Source organism: Porites lutea, chromosome 2, assembly GCF_958299795.1.
Source record: "Porites lutea chromosome 2, jaPorLute2.1, whole genome shotgun sequence".
In the NCBI taxonomy this organism is placed as follows: domain Eukaryota; kingdom Metazoa; phylum Cnidaria; class Anthozoa; order Scleractinia; family Poritidae; genus Porites; species Porites lutea.
The window spans coordinates 32,175,447-32,188,184 of NC_133202.1; the positions used below are offsets into that span (position 1 = coordinate 32,175,447).

General features: G+C 38.6%; 2 protein-coding genes across 3 annotated transcripts in view; one reads left to right on the forward strand and one right to left on the reverse strand.

The window, feature by feature from the left end:
* LOC140926865 (calretinin-like) overlaps positions 1-12,738 on the forward strand; it is a 17,875-nt gene extending 5,137 nt beyond the window's left edge. Inside the window, exons 2-11 of one of the 2 annotated variants that reach the window (XM_073376546.1) lie at positions 148-218; positions 1,317-1,409; positions 2,039-2,122; positions 3,801-3,857; positions 4,869-4,946; positions 6,865-6,920; positions 8,075-8,114; positions 8,540-8,593; positions 9,288-9,359; positions 11,872-12,735. In XM_073376546.1, the coding sequence (XP_073232647.1) occupies positions 148-218; positions 1,317-1,409; positions 2,039-2,122; positions 3,801-3,857; positions 4,869-4,946; positions 6,865-6,920; positions 8,075-8,114; positions 8,540-8,593; positions 9,288-9,359; positions 11,872-12,012 (746 nt within the window). In that variant the 3' untranslated portion in view covers positions 12,013-12,735. Of the gene's footprint in view, positions 1-147; positions 219-1,316; positions 1,410-2,038; positions 2,123-3,800; positions 3,858-4,868; positions 4,947-6,864; positions 6,921-8,074; positions 8,115-8,539; positions 8,594-9,287; positions 9,360-11,871 lie in introns of both variants that reach the window. The other variant, XM_073376547.1, reaches the window with a different exon arrangement.
* Positions 9,635-11,507, reverse strand: LOC140928185 (uncharacterized). The gene is made up of 4 exons (XM_073377898.1): positions 11,219-11,507; positions 10,979-11,122; positions 10,619-10,708; positions 9,635-10,147 (listed from the first exon to the last, which is right to left on the reverse strand). Exons 1-4 carry the CDS (start codon positions 11,285-11,287, stop codon positions 9,635-9,637), a joined length of 816 nt encoding a protein of 271 aa, XP_073233999.1. The 5' UTR covers positions 11,288-11,507.

Here is a 12,738-nt window from a genome sequence, read left to right on the forward strand (position 1 = left end):
GTGCTTCTGAGTAAAACTTTTATCCATAGTTCAAAAAAAGAAAAAGGAAAAAAAAGGGAAAAAATAGCCATAAGAGTATGTTACCCTTGCTGAGGAAGCCTAAAGCATCATCAGAATGTTTTGACGCATTTTTGCATTACATTTCAGGAAATGGTTATATCGAGGCTGGAGAGTTGGATGATTTTCTGGTTGCACTTCACAAAGAAACCTCTAAACAGGTGCAAATAATGTCGCGTTCATACATATCCTCATTATTATTACATTATGTAATGCCTAATGGTTTTGCTCTTCACCCAGCTTGAGAATTCTGTGAAACCTGGAAAAGTTAATACAATACTGATCGATAACTCAGCAGTGCCAATGCTTAACTTTGCGTTTATGGCTATATGAACAAAATTCTACAAGTCATTGTCAGCTAATCAGAAGAAAACCAATCCAACCTTCTGCTGAGGTTTTTTCTCTGCGGTTTGGCCTACCGTCGACACGTATTCCACCGAAACGGTCACAGAAAACGCATCTCTTCTAAAAGGTTCTCCAGAGTGAAATTTTCTGAAAACGCTGGTTTCGAATACAGTGATGCCATGCATCATTTACTACTAGCACAACGCATGCTCCGTAAGGGATGCCATCGTATTTCCATTGATTGACGATTTCGAAGAGACAGGCGAAAACGATTCCAATACGCTACCTGTCATTAAGACACGTATTTTTTTTGGAAAACGGAGGAAAAAAGTTCGTTTTCCAAAATATCCGAATACGTGTGGACGGGGCCTAAGTAATCCCATGTGAAGATTACCGTAGGTTTTGTTTCTCGCTATTTTGTTACTATTTCTAGGAACATAAGCGTATTTCCTCATAAAATTTTAGTGAAATTTTAATCTTGCCTTTTAATATCTTAACTTAGTAACTTCCTGGTTAAAGACCGTTAAAATTGAAAAACAAAAATGATCATTCAGTTGTTTGAAATACAAAGCTCTACCATCCTGCAAACCAATGAGCGTAAACTAATAAAGACTGCAACAGTTGTTCCTGGAGCTCCATTGTAGTTTCATGCAGCAGGCTCTCTGTTGACCCGACGTGTTTGTGTGTAACGACAATTATACTGAAAGAAAACCTAACTATGTACAGTGGAACCTCCAGTACCTCGGTATAAAGAACGAGTTTCTTTACCCTAGTAATAGCAAGATATATGAAAAAGGACTTCGATATAACGAAACTTCGTTATATTGAGGTTCCTCTGTATGTGTTAAACACGATTCTAAATATCTGTATTTACAAATAGTTTCATTCTTACCCATTTTTTTCACCTGTTTAAGGAACAACACGACCCAAAATCAATTGCAGAGATGAAGGAGGAAATCTTATATAAGTACGACGAAAATTTTGATGGGAAACTTGAATTGGAAGAGGTATTTATGACAGTAAAACACTAGCCTCCTGCTACTTTTGCTGTCTTTTTTTAATAGTCCATTTGAATTAATAGAAGTCTGTGTTCTGCTGTAAGGTTGCCAAGTGTCTAAGCCATGTTACATATTATAATCTAGGCAATTTCACCAATTACTAAGACCGAAACGATTACAAAATTTACTGAAATATCAAACCAGGAGATCAGAAAACCTCCAAAAACAAAACAAAAACAAGAGCAAATAAGCAAAATTAAAGACGACTAAAACGAATTGCACTCTGGAGTTTTATGACCAGCTCTAAATCGATGTAAAAAGGCAAAATTATTGAGAGGAACGAGCTTGGCCCCTTTAAAAAGAAGTTATGATAGAGAATCAAGTGTAAGGCAAAAAAACATTTCGGGACATTTTTCAAATCGTAATATATTAACTGCCGTGTTAGACAAGGATTTTAACACCCTTTCCTTATTACCATATAAGATTAACTTTTTCTTCAAACACAGGAAGCTACAGGAGGTCACAATGTTTCTCCAGGTCATTCAAGATCAAAGGGCCAAGGAAGAAAACAAACAAATCGCCGTTAAATTTACCTTTTCTTCAGTTATATCACTGACTGTTAAATTTCTTCTTCACAGCTCACCAGAATTCTACCAACCGAGGAGAATTTTCTCGTAAAGTTTCAGCACCATGATTCCTTGACAAGCGTGGAATTCTTTAAGGTTTTAAATTTGTTACGTTCACTTACCGCATAGACTGCAAAACAGTCCTTATTTTTGAGTATTCAAGTAGGCGCGAGCAGTCAAACAAAAGGTCTGGAACGAGGCTGAAAACAGAGAGCGAGACTGGGGAGGCGTGTGAAGCTCGCGCGCTTCGCGCGCGGAAGACTCTTACGCCACGCTTTACCGATTTCTTTACTGAGTTTGAGAAAAAAACCGACTGTTTTGCAGTCTACTTACCGCAGTTCTTCGTATGAAACACATGTACAATTGAGCTATTAAGTATTTCGAAACAGTTTTTCGTAGACCACACCGATATTCAATTGCCTTAAAAGTGATTTTATTCTTGTTCGAACGCCATGAAATTTTCACCACCAACTGACCTGGGATTGAACTTTGTCAATATGTTGTTTCAATTAAAATCGATAATACCAAGACGACGATAAACACAAATCTTTGAAATCACTTAAAGACGAATTTTGCAACATCTAGACCTGCCATTGAAAATCCAGGAACTTATGAGTGAGGTGTTTGGCAAATAACCTCCGTGAAAATAGAAAAAAAAAATTGTGTTTGAACCTTGAAATGGTCTATTCCGAAATGAGGGACGTCTGTATTAGTTGTTTTCAAAATCAATTTTTCGTCCATTTTACTCAGTGTTTCTCACAGTTCGCGCCCTATCTCGACCGACTATCTTTGCACAATTTAGCGAAGAGGCATTTCAAACGGATTGTTTGGATCAGTCATCATCAAACTTGGCAAACAGTTTTAGCTCGGTGGCCTTAACAACATGTGTGATATTCATTGCTGAAATATTAGTCACGTGACCTGAAAATGATCGTGAAAGGTCTAAGTGTTCACGTGACCTGAAAATGATCATGAAAGGCCTAAGTGTTCAAATTAAAACGGGGGAAAGGAAATGAAAGAGCAGCAAGTATTCTTGGGCACCAGTGTTTTTCCCACGGCCTGGATATTATGAAATAGCCCTGCATTTATGCCTACCTTATTATAGGAAATTAACGCTCCATGAAATTAAGGTATTGGAAATTAACGCGACTTAAATTAACACGAATTTAATGGCAAACGACTTTCGAATAAAGAAAATTAACGCGAAAGAGGAGGTAGAATTTCATAATAAAGGAAATTAACGCGATTAAGACACGGTTGGTGGTGACAACTGAAAACAAATTTAACAAATATTGTAAACCTTCGCCTTAGCTTTTGTGAAAGATGAAAAATAAAGGGTAAATTAATGGAAAGAAAGAAAGCTTGCAGGTAATGTTTTTTAGGTGTCAAGAATGTCTGGACAGGTTCCAAAATTGGGGTTAAAATACTGGAAATTAGAGCGCGGAAATTAGCGTTGCACTTAATTAACGTCGCGGAATTTAACGCTCAATAAAATTAACGCGACTTAAGTTAACGCGAATTTTAACGATTCGCGTTAATTTCATAGAGCGTTAATTTCCTATAATAAGGTAAGTGGAGCAAGGATTACGAGATAAAGAAAAACAGATCACGTGACTTATAAAAGACTTTAATAACTCTTAATAAAAATGCTTTGCCTTCTAGATAAAAAAAATTAAGTGGAATAATCGGGGGGTCGAGAAAAAATGGTGATTTTAATGAATAATCATATTTCAAATTGTTGCATTGTTTTGTGCTTTATTCTCTCTTTTTTAAGGTGTGGACCCATTACGACCAGGATCAGTCAGGTTTCATAGAGAGCGATGAGCTGAAGGTACGGCACGCCGAAACCAAAGATGAAAAGATATTTTACTAGATCTTTCTTAAAAGTTCTTATACTAAAAAAAAGGTTGGAAAGTACCCAAATTTTTGATAATGGTATTGTCAAGCAGCATCATATAAGGAGGTAACGCTGGTTTAAAAATATATATCTTCCAATAGGACAAACTTAAAGCAAGGGACACACACTAAAATATATTTAAAAATAAGTTCATTTACAAAAGTTTTCTTGTATCTCTCCGTTTTTATCTGAGGAAGGTGACACCAGTCTCCTACGCAAATTATATACTAATTCTTTTTCTTTGGGAATGATCGCACCTAGCATATGATTATTAATAGCTCTTTTGAAAGTGGATATATCTTGCTGTTCTAAAAGATTAAAGATGCTGACTGTTTGAAAGGTAAAATGACGCTTATGGTACCTGTCTAAAAAAAGCTGTATAACATTTAAATCAGAATCAGAAGCGCCATACACGGCGAGACCATATGTGAAAATGGGAAGAACTAGGGTTTTAAACAAGTTATCTATTTCCTTCTGGCTAAAGAGTTCCTTTCGTAGAGTTCTGAGAATGTGAAGACAATTGTTAGCTTTTGTAAGCTTGAGCCTGACGTGCTCGCTAGATTTACAATTAGGCTGAAAAGTCAGTCCGAGCAATACAAGGCTATCACGTTGAGGAATGTTATTGATGGGAGCGTACTGATGGCGTGTACCGCTACTTTCCTTCTTTCTAAATATCAGTTCTTTACACTTGCTCGGATACACAGCATGGCATAGCTGTGAGGTCTACGAAAGGGCAAACAGTGCGGTTTCAAAGACCCTTTACTGCCGAAGCGAGTGTAAAGCACTCCTTTAAGCGCCAGCTTCATTCGTTGATGCCGTATTGTCTCATTGTAATTACCGGCTTAAGATCAGGGTAGCTCCTGATACTCGTGAGTCAATTACAGTTGCAAGAGATATGTTTACAAAATCTAGCTGGATCTACTTACCATCTATTCATTTTATTAGGGGTTTTTGCGAGATCTTCTTGGTCGAGAAGGGCATATGTTGAACCCACAAAGACTTGAGGATTATGCCACTGCCATGGTAAGTTTTGATTGCAGTTAGAATATGTTTGTTGTTCAAACCTTGTCGGATGTTTAGTTGGACGATTACAGTTGCATGAGAATGCTTAGCATTCTATATAGGGAGACGCTGGCATCATGAGAGGGCCCCCAAAAGGGTTCTTCGATCCCTTCATGCTAATCCAAATTTTAACTCAATCCTTGAATCCCTATTGTAATTTTCGGCATCCAGAATCCCGTACATACTTCCACACCTGAATCTTGCCCCCGTCAACGTTACGTTTTGCTTTAAAATGCCGAACTCCGGTCTTCGGATAAGGCAAATTGGATACCCTCTCATAAGTTAGCAATTATATTTGGATAGGACCTTGCATGATCTAAAAAATTATGCAGTTCTTATTAGATAATAACTGAATTATTTGTGTTAAGTCACTATTATTTATTTTTATGTAGCATATAGCTTGAGAAATGTAATCTTCTGAACTATCATTCTCTCTGGGCCACCATACAATGGGGAATCTCCCTAGGACGTAAAAATTATTCGAGTTCGGCTTTTAGTCTTGGCCCGCTGCCGAATCAGTCTATCGCTATTACGCACCTCATCACGGAAATGATGCCGTTGATCGGCGAAGGCTCGGATTTTGGATTTTACTTTTTTAAACAGCAGTTTAAGACCTCACTAGAACAGTTTTATATTTGCAAATTAAGTGTGTTTAAAATATACTTGCCTATCAAAACGCCGTGACATTAACTTAGTTTGGGAGTTCCTGAATGGCTCCAAATAATACAGTGTAGGCTGCTTGAAGTAATCGTTGTCAAATGTCGTCGTTAGAACCCAAATGGTAGGCACACGGTCAAAAGACAATTCTCCCCATAAAATTCGATCAGCTGCAGTGAGGAAAATAAATGTCCGTAAGAGCCTACATTCTAAAGACCCAGCATTGTTAGATAATTTAAGATCAGAAACGATAATTAACAGAAGGAGGCTGAGTACATGTATCTTATGAAGAGTTATGAAGATCGAGGAGGGTGTTATATGTCGAGGCCGTAGGCTGAGGCGGATCACACCCTCCGAGATCTCCATGTTTCTTCATATGATACGAAAGCCGAATTCAATGATTGTTTTATTATTCATTTAAAATAAGTCCCATATTAGTTTAAAAACATAGCTAAAACATGCTTACCTCCATCGATGTTAAGTTCATCTTCGAAAGTGCACCTTTAGGGTTTTTCAGCTCCGCAAATATTCTCCAAATAGCAGATGTCGCCCTTCGAGTTGTCTTCTTGCTGTTCTTGCCATGTTTTTAGCTATTTTTTCGCCTGGTTCTTACTCTCGAAACGAGTGAAATGTCCGCCATTTTTGTTTTCACAACAAAAACAACTCAACGTTGTCTCCAGGTTCATCTCTGTTAACGGTGCATTAACCTGCAAGGAAGCTGCACATTTGACGTCATCGGTTGATTAATCGCAAAATTCTTCCATATTTGGTCATCAGTAGCTGGTTATGGTGAATTATGCGTGTTTAGCCAATCAGAATCGGGGAAATATTTTGAATGAATAATAAGCGGTTTTATTTAACGAGGGTTACACGTGGCAGTAATTAGAATTATGATAAACTAGTGGCCCACTAAAACTAAATTAAAAAATACAATGAAATGAAATAAAAACTAGCGATAGGTTATTATTTGTTGGAAGTTACATGTTGCATACGTTTGCACACCCTGTTGCATATTGTTGCGTGTTGTTGGGCCGGATTTGTTACGCAAACTTTTAGCCCTGTGCAAACGGGCGTAACATTGTTGGGAGTTGCTGCGTCCATTTGCACGTAGCTTAACAACCCTTCAAGTTTCTGCGTCATACTTATTAGATTTGTCATGACAGTACAAATTTCCTTTCTTACATGATTAATAGTTCCTACATGTAGCTTACTTTTCTTTCAGCTGGACTTATTCGACAAGAACAAGGACGGGAAGCTGTCATTGTCGGAAATGTCCAAGTAAGTACGAGCTGCTGTCACATGACTCATAGTATTCTTGGGGTAGAGATATTTTTTTTCTAGGGAGGAAAAAGCTGGAAGGACATGCTTTGAAGTATAGGTGTCACGAGTTATTATAAAGTTGAAGAATCATAGGAGAGATCAATATCCCTGGAAACCTAGTGCAGTTGCCTCCCCGCCCCACTCTCCGTACGGACCATAAACAACTACAGCCTTTTATTTTGGCATTAAGTGTTAATAAATCAACAACTATTTATTTGACGCCAATTTTTTTTCGTTGTAACATTAATGCCAACGACTTCTGTTGCCAAAATTATGATCATTCGATTTAAAGGGGCTGTGTCACGGCAGTCCAGTTCATTTTGTTAAATTTTGCCAATTACTCTCCCTCAATCGCTATGGAACTTAAAGTAAGCAAAGAAATTACACGTAAATGACAAAATCAAAGATCCGTGACAAACAAATATATGTCTCCTGGGCATTATTTTTGAAGTTGCAAACAGCAGGAATCATTTTTGAAAAACTGTTAGGCTGAACAGTAGACTACGAGTAGTCCCCCATTTTTCCTCAGGGATAGTAGGGCGAGCGAAACGCGAGCGCGCGTGAAAATCACCCGACGCGAGAAAAGGTGACACGCGGCGTGTCGCCTTTTCTCGCGTGGGGTGATTTTCACGCGCGTTCGCGTTTTGCTCGCCCTACTATCCCTGAGGAAAAATGGGGGACTACTCGTAGTCTAGCTGAACAGTTTTCAAAAACCCTAACTTCAATCCGTTTCAATCTTCTTCATCCGTGGCATCTGTTGTTTCTGTTATGTTATTTCAACCTTACTTTAAAGTTTTAAGCGGTTATTTTTAGGTTTCTCTTAATTTAACGGGCATTTTGTAATTTCCTAATTTGGCTGAATTTCGCCGTGACACAGCTCCTTTAACGGCCTAACAATATCCTCCGTAGATCACCGACATTGACGATTAAATCCGCTCCGCTATCTGTAAGTCTGAGAGAAAATCGGGGCCAAAACGTTCGGGTCCTTACTTGATATTAGTCAAAAAAGCGTCTTTATTTCTTATTTTGATTTCTGTGTCTTTATAAGCTATTTACCGACTTTTAGAACTAGTTTTGCGAAGCACTGTAATACTTATTCGTTTCAATTGCAGGATTCTTCCCGTTGAAGAAAACTTTATGAAGAAGTTTGGGGTAACATTTCTTACTATGTGTTCCTTACATCTAGGGGACATTTCTTCTTAGGAAAAAATGTACAAGTTCAATCTCCTTTCTCAAACTTCTTTGTAATTAATAACTCTACAGTTACTAACAAGTGTGGCTTATTTAACATGGAATCAGATGAGAAACATACAGCTCAATGAGTACTTACACATTGAAAAGGGACAGGCTAATATCCGACTTATTTTCCTCAATCAACAATAAAAACAAATTAAAGCGATCAAAAATACCGTAACACTACTTTTGTAGGAGTCACCCGATCGGGTTAGAGGTCGGGTTAGGGGCATCATCTGTGATCTTTTAAGGACTCATCGGTCTCACCCAGCTGTGAAAATGACTTATAAAAGGGAATTGATCCAAGAGTAAGCATTCTGTATAGTATTGCTTTGTTTGTTTAGGGTAAAAAATTGACCGAAGCACAGTTTGACCAAATATGGAACAAGTACGACGAGGCAAGTAAAAAAAATAGCCCTTCGTTTTGTATATACTAGAGGTGGACTAAGCATAATGGTGATGATAACGTTGATCAATTCTAACTTATAATGTTTTTTCAACAACACTGGCTAAAAAGAACACATTTCCTCGCATTGAATCGAAGCCAACAGGGATATTTCGATACATCAGGATCCAATGGGATCCCGCTTGGTATATACTTATATAAAGAAAAAATTTATTTAGGTATGACTTTATTTACAGACATATACACCTGTACTAACCGGTAAGTAACGAATGTATACGTTGCGATTATCATAACAATCGTCAACACAATGACCAGGGGGACGGAGCCAAATTTCGCATTATGTGGCTGACCTATGAACCCTTTGCAACTCGCAATCACTTGACCTTCCTTATGGAAAAATTATGGGTTGCAGCTGACAAAATAAAAATGAGACCTCAGTGGTGCTATTTACATCCTCTAGATGACGACTTTGCCTATTCTCACTACCTATCTGTTGAAAAATGTATTGGATATTCTAAGGAGAAGTTACATATGTTCACTTCTGGAAGTTAAAGGCCGGGTTGATATCATGAATACATCACTACAAGCCTTGGGTGCAAATTACCCTCCGACAAATATGGCTGTACGTAATTCCAAATCCCTTACCATGTTTTTTTTTCTTTCGTTTTCCTTTCTTTTTAATTAAGGATGGCAATGGTTATATTGCTGATGAAGAACTTGATGCTCTCATGCATGACATTTTGGCTAACTCCAACCAGGTAACTGCCTGATTCAATAACAGATCACATATAATTAATCGGTACGTTAATTTTTTACTTTGTGCATGGTATAAACGTACTCCCTTAGAATTTACGTATCTTATGTTTGTTTGTCCGCTTGTTTGTTTTTCTATCAAGATTTTCTATTGGTTTGAAAATGTTGTGTGTACTTAGTTAGAGACTCCCTGTATATAACACTAAAGGGCAGATGTTGTATACCCCATGTTAAGTTCAAGACGAGACCCGAACTCGCCATGTTCGGCGGGGCATAAACTTTAGGCAGGGTTAATCATTCTCGAGAGCACTTTCATCCTTGATGTTTTGAGAACGGAATCTGGAGCCAGGATAAGTGCTACCCAAAAGGCAGTTCTAGTGCTGTTGTTTTGCCTGTCATTCCTGATATCAGCACTGCTTTTTATTGACAGTTCAAGATAATCAGGGTCCAAACACAGTTTTTTGAATCTTGGTTTTTTGGCATCACAGTTTTTTTTCCTACAGCACACCTTCTCCACCTCCAGGGGCATGTTGCGGCAATTCCCACATACACACCACTCAGGACGTGGTCCTTGCCTCTGCAGAGGGATGGGTTGGGGTGGTGGTGTTATTGTGATACTAGCTTCAGCTGCAGGACTATGCGCCTCAGCAATGTCATCTTCATTATTATCATTATCCAGATCATCTTCCATAATGAGCAAGGAGTCTATATAATCCAGACTTCCGATTCCCCGTCTCAGGCTTCTTATACACAGTTTCTTTATGGTCTCTGAGTCAAGTGTGTTGATGAAATCCTGCAAATTATAGAGAACAACATTCATTTGGAATGATGATCCTAGAGCAGATCCATAACATCTCCAGTCCTTGTTCATTTATGTGGCAAGTATGGATTAGTGGGGCATTGGTATCTATAACTATAGCATATAAAAGAGTGACAAAAACTTGAAGGCCCACGACAAAGAGTTAGCATATTAGTTTCTGCACACCCATAAGGAATAGTGGCCAGTTCAGGAGCATATTACAACTCAGTGAGTCAAATTTCTGTGCCTGTGTCCCGAATTTCGATTGAATAAAATGACAGGAAGATGAAGACTTGTATAATAAAAACACATAAAAATATAAGTTACTTACACCCTGTTTGTGACAATATTCTTTTGTTATGCATCGTAACGCGTTGCAATAGAGGTCCTGAGCTTTGTAGAAACAACGTTGTACAAAGTATAATAAAAGCGTCGCAAATCCTGGGTCAATAATTGACATTTTACCTTGACTTGTTGGTTTGCAGCAACACGCTCATTCTCTTCGCTTGGGCGTTGAGTGGCTTGGTTGTCCCTAGCAGGGTTCGTAGCATTAGCCTGTTCAACAACAAATTATTGTGTCTATGAGTAGGTTTCTAATTTCACAGAAGAATGAACATACGCCAGCAAGTTGTTTTAGCTTCTTCGTAATTTTCGTGGGTAATAATAAGCTTGCGTTCGGTTTGCGTACTAGATGTTTATATTCACATCTCGGAATATCTGTAAAGTGCCTTGACCATTTCATTGTGACTTGAGAAGCACTAGCACAAATGATAATTGACCTAAAGCGTTACATACAAAGATGAAAGAAATATCTTTTTATCTCACCTTATTTTGGCAGGGTTTAGAAGGCTTCCCGCACCGACAAGCGTCAGTACATACACGGTTCGCTCCTCGACAAGGGCAACCTCTCGTTGAACCCTCCTTTCTTCGGGTTGAGCAAGCACTCTTACAATTACATGGGTCTGGTTCCTAAAATAATTTAGAAAGTGGAGAAGCTTTAAAACGCAATTAAGCTAAAGCATATAAAAGCAAAGTATCTGATTGAAATCACAGAGTGCTTCTCACCTCCGCTGATTCTTCGACTTCGGACGTTTCGCTTCTCAGAGACGTTTCGCCTTCCCTGGACAAGTCCATCGGTAAATTATCCGTGGTATTAAAGAAAATCAGTGCCTTGGTATAAATTACGCTCTATAAGAACTATGTAGACTCGTGTTTACTTCGATTCAAGAGGTTTGAAGATTCACTGAAGATTTGCCGACGGGATGCGCATCTCACTTTTAGATTCGCGCGGGTGATGTTGTGATATGCAAATTAGCTGAGAAATGGTATCCAATGCACATGCGCACCAGCTGACTGTGTCCCTTTAAAATCACCATTGACATTTGTGGTGCCTTTTAGATCTACCATTTACAAAAGAAACTGTGTGATGGTTACATTTAAGCGAAACAATTTTTTTGTCGTACTTTTTCAAAACCATGAGCTACTAAGGGCATCTTTTGTAAAATGTGAAGCAAAGCTGGGGCTCTCTTTTTCTGGGGCAATGAGGGGGGGAGGGGGGGGGCAACCTCTCTCGAACTTTGATAAGCTTAACTAAGCTAATAAACATCAGAGGCCTTGAATAGAGGCAAAGCTCACATATTTCTTTTCAAGAAAATAAATGAAAATGAAATGAAATAAAAATTTCAACGATAGACTAAATAATCCTTGTTTTTTTTCAGCCTGAAGCGGATGACCCCAGTACTCTGAAGAAAGTCAAGTCCAGTCTTATGGAAACATTCGATAAAAATAAGGACGGGAAGATAACGAAAGAAGAACTGAAATTTATGTTGTCACCTGCTGGGGGCAACGAGTGTGCATGAATTGTGTCATCTGCCATAGGCAACTTGGCTCACTGTTGGCTACATAGTAGTAAAAAAATCATTTTGCTGTTTTCAATTTGATGTTTCGAGAGAGTTAAATAGTTAAGACCACTTTCGATATATTAAAATTAATACTTGGCTACGAGGATTGTGCGAATCAGGAGCCGATTACTTAAATTAATCGGCTCCTGTGGGAAGAAAGCAACAGAAGTGTATTATTCATTGCTGAGAATCAAGATGATTTCCTTTGTTTTGTGCCCCAAGCAATATAGCCTGCGAACCGCAGTCGTCGGTTTTTCTCGGCGGGAGAAACTATAGACTGTTCACAGTCCTCTATTTTTCCGTAAGATCATCGAGATTGAGCGCTTTGTGTTACGGGCTGCCATCGTGCATGAGTGTCAAAACTACTTTGGGGGTTGGGGCCGTTTGGGAGGAAGCGAGAAAAATATTACCCCTCCCCCCCCCCAGGTATAATCCCCGACGCCCGCCCCCTCGGTATATTTGAAAATCAAGATACCGTGACGGTAAGACGCGGTATATCTAAACGATCTCACGAATAAATAGGGGACTGTGAACAGTCTAGTGAAACTTAAGCCGAGAAGACCGGATTCTTACAGGCTACAAGCAATAGAGCCAAGTATGAATTTTATTATATCGAAATTGGTCTATTGCTCTTCTTATAGGTAATCAATGTTTGTCAGAAATGATCAATAAAGTATTAAATAA